The sequence below is a fragment of the Oryzias latipes genome, chromosome 11 (assembly GCF_053564925.1).
Source record: "Oryzias latipes strain Hd-rR chromosome 11, Olatipes_Hd-rR_3.1".
Taxonomy (NCBI): Eukaryota; Metazoa; Chordata; class Actinopteri; order Beloniformes; family Adrianichthyidae; genus Oryzias; species Oryzias latipes.
In genome coordinates this window covers 26380499-26397501 of record NC_136247.1, presented here as the reverse complement: position 1 = coordinate 26397501, position 17003 = coordinate 26380499, and the positions used below count along the sequence as shown (strand labels likewise).

The window sequence follows — 17003 nt, the reverse complement described above, 5'->3', positions numbered from 1 at the left end:
TTGTAACAGTAATATACAAATAAATTGTTTACAAAAATCGTATGCGATTTCTGAATGTTTCTTTAGATTCTGGCTCTCACTGTGGAAATGGAAAAATTTTAGACCCCTCCATGTTTCCTAAGGGGGAGAACTTGCTAAATCACAGGGTGATCAAATACTTATTGACCTCACTGTACATACCTACATATATGTATACACATATACATACATATACTATAATATCCATATCAGAACTAGTTTAATAATACCTTTAAATTATGCAATGTAAAAAGAGTAGTGCAAAATTAAAAATCCACCAATTTCATTCAAGAGAATTTATTGGTCAATTATCACAGTTTACTTATGTTCTTCTGGAGACATTTGGGGGTGGGGTGGGCATGGCGGTGTCAAATATCTTCATCCGAGGAACTACTGTCTAAGTTTTCCTCATCTGTGGAAGAGTCATCTAAACACAATGCTTGCAATCCCAAAACATTCTGGTATATTTTGCGTGCAGCATCCTGTCGAGCACGGAGTTCTGTCGACCTTCTTTTCAGCAAACACAGTAGCCCCTCTCGTCCTTGCTCTGTCAAGGCGTCAGTGTTGCCTGACGATGACAAAAAGACAAATTAAAATCAAGTGTCTTTCCATATTTTCATTTATAAAAGAATGTTTTACCAACTTTGCTCAGTGATCCCTTCAGAAATCTGAGAAGAAAGCTCTTCAAGCATCCCAACCGCATTCCTTAGGTACTCCCAGTGCTGCTTAACTTCCCGAACCACAATGACCTTCTCTTCTTTCAACCTGGTCAGCAGCATTACCTTGTCAAAAAGCTGCTTTTTCTTAACCATGTCACCATGACCTAAAATTCAGCACAGTTTCAGTCATTTCAAATCCCCATTAAAATTCATCTAAAGTTAGGTATTAAAGTTTTTTGTTGAATAAAAAAACAAAACAAAAAAAAACGTACATTCCCAAGGCCAGAAATAGTTCTCATGAGCCAAAAGCACATCAGAAGAAGGTAATTTCTCTGTTTCAGACAAATCAGTGTTTCGTTTTGTGATGGCATCGTCTAAGGCTCTCTTTTCTGTAGCAATCTTCTTTCGTAATAGATGACGCCGTTTGTTGCCATCTAGAGGGAAAAAAAAAGTTCATGCATACCCAGCTTTATCTTACAAGAGTATTTCAGACATTTTCAATAACTTTTTATTTTTTTCCCCTCACCAGCCTTGCGATACAATTCATATTTCCTCTGTTTGATGCTCAGATACAGTCCTTCAATGGTTTTTTCAAGGTCATTATGACCAGTTGAATCTTGTGGGGAGAAAAGTAGAAGTAATTAAAATTATTTTAAGAACACAAGGTGCTTTGACAGTTTGACTTGGGCCAAAATTCTATAAAAAGGCATTCATTTGGAGGTTTACTAATATAAATGTCATTGGAATTAAAAAAAAAAAGAACAATTTTTGTGTGTCTGTCTGTCTATAATTTTTTCCCCCCAATAAGCTTCACAGTACCTGCAGCCCAATTTTTTACATCAGACACCCATTGCTGGACAGTGTCTTCTTGTATCGACAGCTCTTTAGTTAGTTGATCAAGATCTGCCAATGCTTCAGAAATCCTTTGTGCGGTCTGTCAAAAATATTGCAACATTGTTGAACAGTGTTTGAATGAAAGAAGTCTAAGAGTCATGGAAAATGGATGTCTAGTTTTTACCTTGATGTATCTTTTTGCTAGAATCTGGTCAAGCTTTTCCACCTTCCGCTTGTTCCATCCAATAGCCTGTATCGTAAGGATATCTGTGCGTACTTCAAGCACAACATATATTAGCCCAGCATAACAAAAAACAATACATTTTTATAATATACTTACCAGCTTTGGACATGTATTTAGAACATATGGCTGCCCGAGACAGGAAGCTGTTCACTTGCTCAACCTCCTCCCCCATTGTTATTCCTGCTCCCTCTTGGTTTCGACCTCCCCACTGCAACTGCAACAAATGTGATTTGTTTCCGTTAGCATTGAGTTTAATATCTGGAGTGATAGTGCAAAAGAGGTTGGCAATCATTACCTCACACATCCAGGAATGTGCTTTAGCATGCATGATTGAGAGGAAAGGATGCATTGTCAACAACCCCTGTAGTTCAGGACAGTGGCGCACAACCTTCTGCAGATATGGCCAATATTTGCACACCACATCGGAGCAGAAAAACCCTACATTCTGAGCAGCAAGTTCTTTTTGGAGAAAGAGAGGATATGCAAAAATTTCTCCACGGAACATATTGAGTCCTTTCAACAAGACCCCATGACGGCACACAGCAACCTCAACACCTTCCTCATCCACTTTGCTGGCAGATTTGTGAGAGGACTCTCGTGCTGCTAACCACTCGCCTCCTCCACATCTTCCCTTTCCAGGATTCTATTACAGATGACCAAAAGATATACAAATTTGATTGTTGTATATTAAGATGCATGGAATATTTTGAGAAACTTAATACACTTTTAAAAAAGTCGACCTTACATGTCGTGTTGCACCATGGATATAGTCCACAAAAGAGGCCACCTCTGTATCTTTCGCCAAAAAAACACCGTCAAAAAATCCATCAGGTCTAATGGAAAAAAAAAAAAAACATGTTAAAATTACATCCATAGAAAATTCAACATAACATTGAAAATGTTTACCCCATACCCTGGTTGGCTTCTGAAGCGGTAAAGTTTGCGGTTCCCATCCACTGCAACAGCCAACATGGAGGGGGTGCATGCTGGGCACTTAAAGTGATGCACCAGTGACAGCCTCTCAACTTCAAATTTGGCATAGGACCACTCCAGAAAAGATTTCTGCATGGTGTCGCCACATATTTTTCCACTCTGGTTCAAAACAAAACGAAAAGAAAACAAAAAAAAGACAAAAGTTAAAGATACAACAGTCAATGTAAAACACAGTTGTTGCCTCAATTATGTAACTTACTCGACCAAAGACTTTAGTGCGCTGTTCAAGCATTCCGACAAAAGCATGCCTTGACATTCCTGGTGCAGTAATTTTAAGATCTTCATATGATGTGAACAAATCCACTGTATATAAAGTCTCAAAATGTACTGTGGCTGGCCAATATCCACTTTCAACCAAATCACCAATGCCAACATCCCAGGTTTTTCCACAGGAACAGGTAACATTTGGCAGGGATAGGTTGTATCGTCCTTTAAAAGAAATAAATCACATTTTATTACAGTATAACTTTGAAAGACTATTATTTTGAAAAAAAGAAGAAAGGAACATTACCATTCATTCCAATCAGAATCACTTGTTTTCCTGCAGAAACTTCTGTTTGACCAGTAGAGCAGTCACAGCAGGGAAGGACGACAGGCAAAAGGCATGCTTGTAAAAGTAAACAATTCATATTAGTTAAAACATAAAATATTATCTGCAAATGTGTTTTATTTCTCAAAGGAAAAAATAATGCATCTTTTTTTTTTTTTTTTTTAAAAGATTTTTAAACAAGCATTGAGGGTGGTTTTGATTTATTTAACAAATTTAAAAGGCCCATGTGATTTTAATGAGAAAAAGTACCTCTTTCGTGGAAAGTAAGTTTTCCTCCCTCTTCCTTGATGAAAGTGGTTGGTGGGAGTGGCCTATAAAATCCCTCCACCGTCGCTGATCGGTTGTGAAGTACTCTGTTGTCATGTACAGCCAAATCACATGACGCACAATAAAGTGGTCTTGGCAAACAGTCGTGACACACTATTACTGCAACCTGAGAGCGACAGTGATGGCATTGTCCCCCTTTTGGCTTCCCAGATTGCAACATCTGATCGACCATAAAAGGTCTCAACACTGTCCACTTTTCCAAGGACGAAGCTTTCCTAGCCGTCCAGTGTGATGGAGTTGGGTCTTCAGCGGGGCCCAGAAGGTCTTGAACCTCTTTGATGAGGGACCCTATTGAGGAAAAAGAAGAAACAGGGGGGGTGTTACAGTATGTAAAAGTAGATTCTGAAAATGTGTTCCACGTGATTAAGAACTCCAAAAGGCTATGAATACGTGACAATGTTTTCATCTTCAGAGCACAATGGATTTATAAATGGCAGTCGCAAAATGGTTGTATCAATTAGACTTTCTTCGCCTTTAAAAAAAAAAGTAGTGAGCATGGTGCCCGAATTTTAGCATCCAACCACTAGATATTCCTGCATTATATAGTTTTTTAGCAGTTATGGATTGAGGGGAATTCATGCAGCAACTGTTTAGACAGAAAAAAATTGAGGTAAACTATGTAGATCAACTACATTTTAATATACTTTAAATTGTTCTCAGAAAAAAAAAGTTCTGAGGACAACTGTATCAATAACTTACCTATATCGTGAGAAGGTTCTGTCACACTCTGCTGTCCACTAGTAGATGGCATGCACAATTGGTCTACAGTTGGACTTTGAGCCATTGTTGGAGTTCCTGAAATAAATAAGAGCACGAGTAAAGAGAATTATCTGCCAGACATACAGGCCTTTCACTGTTCTGGTTGCTTAGCATCCTAGAGCTGAAACAAATGCTTATTTTTGGATAGTGCACTATGGAGAAAGTTATAGCAGTTTTTCAATTCTAGCCACATTACTCAAAATCCAGAACTTCCTAATTGAGACAAGTTTAATAACATATTAAAGGTAATTATTGTGGTCCTTGGAATGGTGTACGCATAGATAGCCTTGATAATACCCTGCTAACATCTTGGCCTGTTAGGCATCATATAGACTAAAACAATCTATATGTGTTTTATAATACAGAAAACGCCCATGATAAAAAAATAAATAAAAAGACACTGAAATGAACTTGCCTTTCACTAAATTCCAGTAATCCCTCGCCAAATTCCAGTTCACCCTTTACAAAGACAGTGGAAAGTAGGTTTTCCATATTTGTATTGTACGACTAAAAAGGATTTAGAACTAGTGGGGTCTTGTTATTAGAGTGGGAGTAAATGGAGGCGTTTCACACAGCCTTATCCCCTTCTATCATGATTGGCTATTGATGATGATGACGATGACGATGATGATGATGTCCCCCCACCCCGTCACTGGCCTTGTGGGCAGCGGGAGCGCCAGGGGGGTTGGGCCACTTAGTCTAGTTCTCTGAATGGTAGCCCAAATTGTTTCACCATTTTCACCCTAAAGTGCTATAAGCTAACCACTTTTTCCAAATCTAAATTCCAAAAGCCAGTGCCCTTTAACTCCCCTAGGAAGTCTGCCAAAACGAGTGTGCGTCCATGCTCACCACATTGGCATGTTTAGACCACAATGCATTGCGTTTGAATGAGTTTTTTTTATTTAATGTAAATATAATTTTTCAAAAAGGATGGTGTCCGAGTACTTTTTAAAAATCGAGGTATCAATAGCCCCCCCCCCCCCCCCATTCTATTCTGGTTCTGCCAAAATTACAAAAACAAATCTAGACTTGTACCGCGAAAGCCACGTGTGTGCCTGATGCCAAACCTTGTGTGGCCATCTTGTCAGCAGCTTCCTACTTCCCTTGATTCCATCCCCTTTCCTTTGTTGTTTTAAAAGTGCAACAAGCAATGTGACCAGGTTTACTCACTTTTGGATGAAACAGGTTTCCGCCGCTCTCCTGTTCTACGACGTTTAGGCAAAGGATTTCCATACTCGTCCTCCTCGTGCCTAACAAAGGTCGCTGGGCCTGTTCCCGACGGTTGTACAGCTGCAGGCTGTTTACGCTACAAAATAAAGTTATAAAGACATACACGATGTCACTGGTTATATAAATAAACGTTTTTTTTTTTCATTTTTACAAAATTCAATGAAATCGAACCCACCTTGAATTCTTCTATAAGCGCGTCTGCGAGAAATAAAGCGTCATCGACTTTGTCCCCTACCGGCTCCATCGCGATCCACAAAGCATGTAAAACTCCAGGGGGTTTAAATAGGTAGTGGGTGTCACCATTTAGTTGCCCAACCCGTGGACTGACGAAACAAGCCTGCTTTGTGTAAATATTTTTTGTTTAAATTACTCAAAAGACATGTGGCTACACTAAAGTTTAATTTCTTTTTCCTAGAGATGGATCTGTAAATATGACAAAGAAAAAATCGTATGAAGAAAAAAAATGTAGCTAGGACGCCGGTGTAAAGGACACCGGTTTTGACTGGTCTTGGTATTTTCTATAAAAACATTTAGTAGAACTCATTACTATAAAACTAATAAATTTAGTGTCCATTTCTCGCAGTAAAAGCAATTAAAACGAATCAAAAGTCAGTAAATTGTCTCAAACGTTAACCTCAATTGTCTTTTTCAATAAAAAAAGAAAACCGTGGCTTCCTTCCGGTTCGCCGGTAGCGTCCGTAGCTACCACCATAGCAACATAAAAATGTTCCGTTGATACTATTTTGTTGAGTGATATAAAACAAAGTGTTTATAAAGCCAATAATAATAAATTCACATCAAAAACCCAGGCGATGTCCGCTATATTTTGGGTCCTGGCTCCTGCTAGGAAACCTGTCAGTCACGTGACCCACAGAAATGAACGAGAAAAGAATGCGCAAGTGTTGTAAAACAGTGGTCCCCAACCGCGGACCGGTAAAACGCAAGACACGTTTACCGCAGACCGGTGGGGGTGGGGGGCACGTTTACCGTGGACCGGGGGGGGTATTTTCTCTTAAGTAATAATAATAATGAACGTAAATCTACTGTGTAATCATGTGCAACTTTATCCGGTCACTTTTCAAAATAAAATAAATTTCAAAATAAAAATAAAACAATAAAATGGAAATTATTTTTTCTTTCTGTGCGTCCCGGTGCAAAAATTTTCCGCGGATCGCCTGGTGCCAAGTGTCCCGCGGCCCGGTGCCAAGTGTCCCGCGGATGGATCGGTACCGGTGCCAAGTGTCCCGCGGCCCGGTGCCTAGTGTCCCGTGGCCCAGTGCCAAGTGTTCCGCGGATGGATCGATACCGGTGTCCCGCGGCCCGGTGCCAAGTGTCCCGCGGATGGATCGGTACCGGTGCCAAGTGTCCCGCGGCCCGGTGCCTAGTGTCCCGTGGCCCGGTGCCAAGTGTTCCGCGGATGGATCGATACCGGTGTCCCGCGGCCCGGTGCCAAGTGTGCCGCGGATGGATCGGTACCGGTGCCTAGTGTCCCGCGGCCCGGTGCCAAGTGTGCCGCGGATGGATCGGTACCGGTGCCTAGTGTCCCGCGGCCCGGTGCCAAGTGTCCCGCGGATGGATCGGTACCGGTGCCTAGTGTCCCGCGGCCCGGTGCCAAGTGTGCCGCGGATGGATCGGTACCGATGCCTAGTGTCCCGCGGCCCGGTGCCAAGTGTCCCGCGGATGGATCGGTACCGGTGCCTAGTGTCCCGCGGCCCGGTGCCAAGTGTCCCACGGATGGATCGGTACCGGTGCCAAGTGTCCCGTGGCCCGGTGCCAAGTGTCCCGCGGATGGATCGGTACCGGTGCCAAGTGTCCCGCGGCCCGGTGCCAAGTGTCCCGCGGATGGATCGGTACCGGTGCCAAGTGTGCCGCGGATGGATCGGTACCGGTGCCTAGTGTCCCACGGCCCGGTGCCAAGTGTCCCGCCGATGGATCGGTGCCTAGTGTCCCGCGGTACCGGTGCCAAGTGTCCCGCCGCTCAGTGCCAAGTGTGCCGCGGATGGATCGGTACCGATGCCTAGTGTCCCGCGGCCCGGTGCCAAGTGTCCCGCGGATGGATCGGAACCGGTGCCAAGTGTCCCGCGGATGGATCGGTACCGGTGCCAAGTGTCCCGAGGCCCGGTGGCTTGGGTCCACTGTTGTAAAATAAAGACGTTTCGCCCTGTGGACTAACGTAGGTGTAAACGTTTGTTTTTCACAATTTAGAGCCCCTAAAAAAACGTTTTCACAGAGCGAAAAAAGATAACTAAAAACTGCATTTTTATAAAAGCCTTCTGAAAGTAAATGGTATATTTCTCACTAGAAATGTTGTCAGAATAAAGATTAGTCCTTAAAAAATCCTGTTTTGTGGGATTTTCTACCGAAAAATGAACGAGCATCCGCCATGTTTTTTTTCACGGCAGGCAAAACCTCAGAAGTCACGTGATCCTGAGAAGGCTAATAGAAAATGAATAGGAAAATGAAACGTAAGTGTCTCACAAGTTACGGGCCGTTTTTGTGAACCTGTCACGTATTTCCATGTGGACAAATGTAGCTACTACACATTTTAGGATGAGACTGGGTTGTCATAGCAGACTGTTTATCTCATAATTTCACAGTAATTCTTTCTCAAACTTATTTATTTATTCTTTTCATGAAGCATCATTGGCCAACTAATACTCTGTTTTCATCCTGTATTGGTAGAAACAGTTGTCATTTTTATTGCATTTCTGAATATATGAAATCATTCGAAAATAGAATATTATGTTGTTAACTTTCAAGATCTCACTGTAAAAAAAGTTTTGCTGATTCTCTGAGTCATTAACATTAACATACTCTTAACACTTAACATATCTCATACATCAAATTGACACAGAAACATCATCTCTGTTCCTCACAAATGAACATAACAGGAGGGTTAACAATGTATTTATTTCAATTTATTTCTAATATAAGTCGCTGCGGGGTATAAGTCTCACCCCTTGCCAAACTATGAAAAAAAGGGCGACTTACAGTCCGGAAAATACGGTAAGTGTACAAACTGCTTTTAAATACTTTTGTAAAAAAAGGAGCCGATAAAAGAGATCGGTTCTTGAAAGGTTATTCATCACACTGGTTTGTACTGAAGTTACTCTCCAGAGACAGAGGTGAACATCACTAGGAACAGCAGTCATCCTCTCCATTCACTTTTCTTCCAGCAGAGATGTTATGTACTGAACGCTTTGGTGCTGTGACAGAATCCCCCTGGTGGTAAAAAAAAAAAGAAGAAAAAAGCCAACCTGCAGGTCATTGGTATTGATCAAAAACACTGGCATGGCAGGATTCATTTTAGGAGGTGGTGGTTTTAGATTTATACACTTTAAAAAAGCCTAAGGTTAAACAGAAGTGCATCTATTGTAATTGATGGCACAATGGAAGATTGATATTTTAGAACTCCAATGGCAAGGCGAAAAAGTCTTGTTTTTCCATTGTGGAGAAGACTGATCCCATTTTTCTGTTTTTATCTGCTCTGCATGTTTTGCATCTATAGACATTTTCTCATATGTTCAATGCACAGAACAAGAGTCAGCAGTGAGGTGGCATTGAAAATATCATGGCAGGCTTTAGTTTACACTGCTCACTAGTAATGGTTGGTTTGGCTACTTTTTATTGAAGATTGAAGCTGGGATGAAATCTGACATAGGTATGATCACAAATTGGGTTTTGTGTTGTTTGTTTATTTTAGTTTTTCTAAGAGTAACTTTTCTGAGTGTAAATCGTTTCAAGAAACATTAAATTAGATCTTTTTCATTTCTTATGTTAAATATTAAAAAAAATAGTTTGTGCTCAAAGCATTGACTGTAATTGACTGTATTGACTTGCCTTCCAAACAGGAAGTACCTGCTGCCTCCACAAACCCAAAATCACACAGACATCTATAGAGAAATAAACAGCTATTACCCAATTGCTTCTGTTTGTTTGAAGAACCATTCTTGATCTACTACCTGTTTTGTAATATGTTCTTTGTAATCCAATTTTTTTAAAATAATTTTTTCATCAGATCAAGTTATTCAATTTATAAACTAGCCAATCGGATGCCTTGTTAAAAACATTTGAAACGGTTGATTGACAGATTCACCGGAGCACATTTTCAAGGCGTAGGGGTGTGGCCTTCCAAAGAGACCGACTCGGACCAATCACCGCTAACTGAGGTTGTCTGCCTCCAAAGTGGCATTGTCTTTATCCCGAGAAAATACGACTGAATTGATTGAATTTTGTTGGAGCCGAAAGTAAAGGGTTTTCAATGGGTGAAATCACACTTACACTGTCCAGTTCTCTTATACAGTCAGTGGCTCAAACCTCTTTTTTTTTGGTTCAGTAACTTGATCCATGGTCTCTATCATGACCCTGTTGGCTCTCTACACTTTCATTTCCTCCTTTAACGATACAAATGTATTTTAAATGTTGGAGAATAATGTATGGAGTAATATATTGGAAATTTAAATTACAGTATTCCTAATTGTTTTGATTGTATGTTTTTCATTGTTTTATGCTTTTTATGTCAAGGTTTAATATTGTACACTGTCTCTATTTTATTAAAAAAAAGTATGATTTTGCTGAATTGAAAATAATTTATTGATGTTTTCAACAAAGTAAATAAAAAATGACTTTATATATTACGTATGTATGTTTGCATCAATTACATATGATCAACAATGTACTTGGTTTTCCCACACGTCCTCTGCAGTGAGGTCACCATGATACAACATTTGATGTTCCTGATCATCTTGAAATGAGTTCAGAAACTAATTTCAATGCTGTTCCCTTCAGCCGCCATTTTGGATGACCAGTCTGATTGTGGTCGTGGTGAACGTCTGGCGCTGGCTCTGGCGAGGGAGAACATCAACAACAACATTGAGGGCGCCTCCCAAGCGAGGGTGGAAGTGGATGTTTACGAACTCCAGAAGGATTCCCAGTACGAGACCACCGACACCAGTAAGCCTCAACCTTTGCTTTATGTGCTGATAAACTTTCCTTCAGGCGGAATCGGCTCAACATCCTGACATTTACGGCAAAAGCTAATTTCCTTCAGCGCTCTGTGTGCACGATGTGCACACGAATGAGGAAACAGGTCAAATTGATGAGGCATGGCACTTTATTCAACCAGTGCAGCAGGTGCAAATATTGCTTCAATGCTCAGTAAATATGTAAATTTCTGGCCCATTTACACAGCAGGAAGTGAAGCAACCCTTCAGATAAACGACCCGAGGGAGTAAAATGTTCTGAAAAGGAATCAGCAAACCTATAATCTGCACCAAACCTCCTCACTGCCACTTAGAAGGGCTTTTCTGAGAGGAGTTTCGAATTAGAGGAAGACATTTCAGTACTCAGTATTTACAAGTTGTCGTTTGCCAAGCAAAAGTGAGCTGTAAATGAAGAAAAAGCGGAATTTATTTCTAATATATTGCATAAAGAAAAGCAAAGGAAAGAAATGTTACTTCAACTGTTGAAGAAAATATCAGGATGCATCTAGAAATAAAAAATACTACCGGTAGTAATAATAATAATAATAATAATAATAAAAATAATAATAATAGTTGGGTACTAAGTTCAAAACAAAACACCAGGGACACTTTTATGTGGTAAAAAATATACAAATGTAAAAAAGTTACTGTATTTATACATTAAATGTTGAGTTTATTCTTTTTTCAATGAAATGGAAACAAAACGTTTAGTATTCAAGCATAAACTGCAATGAAATTTAAGTATCAAACAATAAAAATGAATTGACTCCTTTGGAGAAACGGCAAAAATTTCTGAAATGGCAGTTTTTTTCACAGTATTTTTCTTAAATACGATTAAAAAAATGACTATTGTATAAGCAATTATGTTTTTCTGTGATTTAATTAAAAATAATATTGAATGTAAGGCTTTCTATGATATTACCAAACATAACAGAAATCTGATTAACAGTGGAAGGGCACCAAATCTGGGAGCTGATTCCAACAGTTTCATAGGGACACTTGATTAACGGCAGCAATATGTTCATGTTTGGATCTTTTTAGGGCTCAATCAACAGCTCTCTGGCGACGTGGCGTCCGTGGAACAGACTGTAGGACAGATGGATCATGGCAGTGTCTCACTGCTTCCACAGTGTTGAGTGTCACAGTGACCTCGCCGCGTTCTGCTTGAGCAGCTGCAGCTGATGTTTATTGATTATGAGCTGCCAGAGACATAAGAGGAGACATCCAAAAGGACAAGCATTTATAGGTTCTCAAAGAGCGCACAAATTGTACAAAAAACAATGTTTAATATAAATAGTTCAATAAATGACCTGAAAACGTCCTTTATACCCCAAAGTAGAAAAAAAGGGATTTCACTGTAAGGAACCATGCAATTACAATTGCTTTGCTGTAAACATCTATGAGCCTCTCTCTAAAGGAAGCAAAGTTTTGAGCATTCTTGTGTTTGTTCAAAAATATATTATTATTCCACTTGGGCACAATTCTGACCCCGTAAATAAGCAATGTTAACCCCAACAAAGCAGTTTTCTTTTTTAGCTGTTCTTTAGTGAAGTCCAAACCTCTGGATACGAGAAGAGAAAAAAAGCCCTGACTGGATTTAAGAAGGCAGAACAAACTGTTGAAATGAAAGGGCATCTCCAGTGTGTCTCATAAACAAGACATAGGGTGTGCTCTGGTTTTTGGGTGGGTGTCGGGGCCGAGGATTTTTATGCCAGTCATTATGGCGCAGAATTAGATTCACTGTGTGCCGGATCTGGCCCCTGGGGTCCCGCATGTCCCTGGAGAGGGATAAAGCGTGGCTGGAAGGGCTTGCAGAAAGGTCACAATTCTTGTTATTCTTCAGCACACAGATTTCCCTGAAACAGTTCAAGCCTTTTAATAGTTATTATTTTTATTTTTTTTCAAAATACTGAGTGATGCTTGTTAAACTTTATTAAGCCAGATTTTGTGCATGACTTTAAAATAACAAGATGTTTGTATACTGTTGTGTTTTTTGCTTACCTAAGCTGAGTATTTTGGATTATGAAAGGCCACTTTAGCATTTTAGACTGAAAAAGGTGAAATTCTGACAGTAAATGTGTTTTGAAAACTGAAAAAGTTTTGGTACACAAAACAATATCCAAAGTAAATAATCAATAAAGGCTAAATTTGAGGAGAACAACAACCAACCACAGCTTTAAGCCTTAAAGACCCACTTTGATGAAAACATGTGTTTTTAACATGTTTTAGAGGCATTTTCCTGATAGTGGAGAAAATTAAGCTCAAAGTTGCATTTTTGAGCATCTCTTTATTCAAATAATTGTGAATCAGGAGCAGACAAAAAAATGCAGTTCGCAATAGATCGTAGAAAATACGCTAGCTGGGCCACCAGCTCCCTGCTATGATCCAATTCTGATGCATCCACATGCAAGCAAATAGATCCATGTACGTCTTTGTTTTCCTTGTCTGAGCTGGAATCTGGGTTAAAACTTGACGGCTGGATAGCTCTGATAGTTTTTGCCATTTTGTTGCATGTCAGGTTCAGGGGGGAGGGGCTGTAAGCTAGCGGGAGAGCATTTAAACAGAGAACTCTTGAAAAAGGGAAAGGGAAGAGGAAAGCGGGCGGCACAATTGGTGAATTTCTAAAACTATATCTTAACAAACGACACAGGTCTTTTGATTTTTTTGTTAAAAACGGCATAAATATATATAAAAAGTAAAACAATGGGAACGCTTCGAAAATAGCTCAAGAGATGACCAAAGTACTGCCCAAGTTATGCAGCAAAAAATAAATAAAAATAAAAAAGGTTTTGTACTTATTAGAGTTCCTCCTATACAGTGCCTTTTTTTTTAAGTTTCTGCTTCTCAATGCAGTTAGAAACATCAATAAAGATCTATACATTTGGTTATAATGGGATTTTTTAAGAGCTGGTAGGATCTGACAGTGAGCTGAACTTAAAAAACTGCCAAAACACATCTATGTCCACACTGATAAGAAGCACAGCCATGATTATTACCCACTAAACTAAAAAAAAAAAAACAGTTTTCCTGAACATTCTTAGTTTAAACTTTCTATATTGTCCTATAATAAAAAGAGTTGGTTCTGATCGGGGACAGAACAGTGTTTAAGGTTTTGGAATGTTCTTCAGCCTCAGTGTTTGAAACACCTTCACTGTTTTAACTTGAACTAACTCTGGTTTCCCTCCATCTCCTTCCACAGTGTGCCAGATCTTGCCAAAGGGAGTGGTGTCTGTGATCGGCCCGGCCTCCAGCCCCGCCTCTGGCTCCACCATCAGTCACATCTGTGGGGAGAAAGAGGTCGGTGACATCTCAACCGCAGATAGGACCAGTTCAGTGTTTCTGCGCTGTCCTGTCAATCAGCAGACTCCGTTTGATCTAATCATTCCGTTCCATTCCGTCTACAACTTTCTACAAAAGCCAGTACATTAAACCTTAGAGGGGCATAAACAGCTTTATATGTTTGCCACTTTGGAGCTTAATGATGTGGATAATAATGCACCAGAACATTTGACCCTCAGGGACTCTAACAAACACTGAAAGCACAAAATATTCCTTCCAAATCACAAACAGGTGCTGCTGCCATGCTTTGCTCACTTTTCATACAAATGGACACCAAAACCTTTCAATATATTTATTTTTGCATTTACGGACCTGTATTATGAAATCTTTGTTTCATGCAACTCATAAAAACAAAACTTGTGATAAAAACGGCTTAGCTGTCTTGTAAAAAAAAAAAAAAAAGTTTTATTTTTTTATTTTTTATTTTTTTAACTGGAATTCAAGTGAAAATTATGAATCCAGACATTTAAAAGTTAAAGAAATCACATATTTCTGTGATGAATGATAATTGAACCAAATATTCAGACATTGGACTCAATTCCTGTCAGAGATCCACTGAATCAGGCCGTGTGTGTCACTGACATTTTCAGGTCAGCTCCTAATCAGTCTTTTTTTTTTTTTTTTTTGCTGGAGTGACAACTTTTGGTTTAATCTTCTCCTCCTTCTAAGACTACACGCAGCCTGGTGTCTTCATCGCCGTGACGGACATGTCTCTTTGATATTGAACGACTTGTGCAGATCAGAGCAAAGTCACTTTCAACTAATTTATCATTTTGCTGTTCAAACTTTAAGTGACAGTTAAGCAGCAAGCATCTGACTATGCACTATAACATTTTATATTTTGTTTCAATATTCATGCAATTTAGGTTAAATGGTATTTGCTCTTTTCGGCGTGACGTTTGTTATTTTTTCATCAGGGTGTGTCATGGTCTTACTAGACTTTTCTTACCAAATTCAAATCTTATTTGTCACATTGATACATTGTGCAATATCTAGTGAAATGTATTACATGACTGTCCAATAGAGTACAAGACCCAGGAGCAATAAGTATAAAAAAGTATAATCGTATGAGAAACTAAGTATAAAGAAGCGTCCATAAAATACATGACTTATAGCCTACTATACTGTGGATACAGCAATGGCTGATTTTTTTACAGTGGGGCAAACACGAATTTAATCAGCCACCAACTGTGCAAGTTCTCCCACCTTATAATATCTCTCATAGTTGAAGTTTTTGTTTTGTTACCTCAGATCCCCCACGTGAAGATTGGTCCTGAGGAGACTCCCAAGCTGCCGTACCTCCGCTTTGCCTCCGTCACTCTGTACCCCAGCAACGAGGACATGAGTCTGGCCATCGGGTCCATCCTGCGCTCCTTTGGTTACCCAACAGCCAGCCTGATCTGTGCCAAAGCCGAGTGTGAGTCTCTTTCAGTGTGTAAATGCTAATATTTGAATACGCCTCGCCAAATGTATTAATTTAGTTCCTCTGTTTGATGCTGGGAGCAGAGGCTTATCCATTTTTCTTTTCCACAAAATGATTGATTTCAGCGCAGCTGTGGCTTTGTGGGAATTCTATGAGCTGAACTGGAGACACTGCTTTATTATTCATCCTCCACTCTCAGTATTTTCTGTTTGTACTAGCTGGAATCCTGTGCTTGTGCTGACTGAGCGAATGTGCTGTTCCAACAGTCAGAGTTTGTTCACAGCGAGCGGTTATTCCAGACCGTGTTCACTGATGTCACTCGGTGATAAGTCTAATCTCAGCCAAGGTGTGGCCGGCAAAGCTTCAACCTGCTGAGGCCAGGTCTCTGGAAGACCTTTGAAACAGGCATGCGGTATGTTGGAGCAAGACTTCAGCTGGTAGTTCACGAAGCCCTTGAAGTCAAAAAGTGAAACCTAAGTGGGTCTGATTTGTTGCAGCCGTTTGCAGCATCTACCATTTTTGATTGGCAAACAAAATGCGTGGATCTGTAAAAAGATTAACAAGTGCAGAATTATTTTGCACCTTTGCGATTGATCAGTTCCAGCTGATTTTAATTTAATAACCTACTATTTACTGTCGGTCTATCATATTTTTACAGAAAACGGGGCGTCACGACCACGGGAATGGATGCAGAAAAACAGGGCTGCCAAACCTGCTGTTCAAAGAGTCTCACTCTCAGACAATCATTTGTTTTTCCTGCTGGTATGACCCTTATTGTGATGTCAGAAGGACGAGGCGCCATAGGAATCGTATTCACTTTTTTCAACACTTGATGCAACACAAGTTATGCTAGCAATATTATCAAACCCCCCTTATTTAAGGTTGAGGTGGTTGATGCCATCCTGGGTTTTAGTGATGCGAAAAGCAAACCTCTTTTTGAATAAATCCATGGAATATTTAGCAATCTGATTGGATTTCAGGAGGCGACATGCTGCTTAGCTGGTGGCAGGAGAAAGGTGCTGATTGGTTGATTTTTTTTAAAAGGTTTAAGGTTGTAACTTAAGTTGTTTTTTGCAGATCTGTGTGAGCACTTGGAGAGAAAACACTTATTAATGTGTATGTGTTATAAGAACTTGAAAATATTTTTGTAAGGGTGTACACCGGTCATGTTTTGTTACGCATGCAAACTTATTTTTTAAAGTCACAAATGTGACAAAGTGGATTTGCAAAAATAATTAATGAATTCTGTTTTTGCAAATTGCACAAATTGCGTTTGCGAATGTAAAACTTAGCATGTGGACATTTTTTTTACAACTTCCTGGATGAGCCTCCGATTTATGTTACACCCCTGTCTAGTTTAAACCCAGAGCTGAATGTCCTCAGCCAATCAGGCACTCCAGATCATTTTTGTTCCAACCTGCACACAAATATAGTAGGGGAAGAAAATGAAAGACAGAACCTCCCAGAAAACAAAGGAAAACAGAGACAGAAAAACACTTTAAAAGTAAAAAAAAAAGAAAAAATACAATGTGTAACACCACAACCTTTTAAAAGAAATAAAATGGTAGAGCAGAAACACCCCACAAACACTATTACTTCTTCATTGACACATTAATAATTATATCAAACAATAAATTTGCTTTCT

General features: G+C 39.8%; 2 protein-coding genes across 4 annotated transcripts in view; one reads left to right on the top strand and one right to left on the bottom strand.

The window, feature by feature from the left end:
* The window catches only part of LOC101155942 (glutamate receptor ionotropic, kainate 5), a 250192-nt gene that overhangs the window by 156662 nt on the left and 76527 nt on the right, over positions 1–17003 (top strand). For both annotated transcript variants that reach the window (XM_023960345.2, XM_023960344.2), the window contains exons 4-6: positions 10403–10567; positions 13796–13893; positions 15187–15352. In XM_023960345.2, coding sequence (XP_023816113.1) covers positions 10403–10567; positions 13796–13893; positions 15187–15352 — 429 coding nt within the window. The remainder of the gene's footprint in view (positions 1–10402; positions 10568–13795; positions 13894–15186; positions 15353–17003) is intronic.
* LOC111948256 (uncharacterized) lies at positions 300–6008 on the bottom strand. 2 transcript variants are annotated; one of them, XM_023960346.2, is made up of 16 exons: positions 5790–6008; positions 5555–5690; positions 4325–4420; positions 3548–3913; positions 3260–3355; positions 2948–3177; positions 2669–2847; positions 2501–2588; positions 2051–2398; positions 1852–1969; positions 1696–1787; positions 1497–1611; positions 1204–1293; positions 950–1111; positions 662–841; positions 300–586 (listed from the first exon to the last, which is right to left on the bottom strand). In XM_023960346.2, the coding sequence occupies exons 1-16, from the start codon at positions 5856–5858 to the stop codon at positions 387–389; spliced, it is 2565 nt and encodes an 854-aa protein (XP_023816114.1). In that variant the 5' UTR covers positions 5859–6008; the 3' UTR covers positions 300–386. The 2 variants fall into 2 exon arrangements, with proteins under 2 accessions (XP_023816114.1, XP_023816115.1); XM_023960347.2 differs by lacking the exons at positions 5555–5690; positions 5790–6008 and adding an exon at positions 4800–4929.

Coding starts and splice junctions, on each gene's coding strand:
- LOC111948256 (XM_023960346.2), bottom strand. CDS start 5,858: ATGGAGCCGGTAGGGGACAAAGTCGATGACGCTTTATTTCTCGCAGAC. Junction 2,848..2,947: donor GCACTAAAGTCTTTGGTCGA/GTAAGTTACATA, acceptor GTTTTGAACCAG/AGTGGAAAAATATGTGGCGA. Junction 1,612..1,695: donor TAGCAAAAAGATACATCAAG/GTAAAAACTAGA, acceptor TATTTTTGACAG/ACCGCACAAAGGATTTCTGA.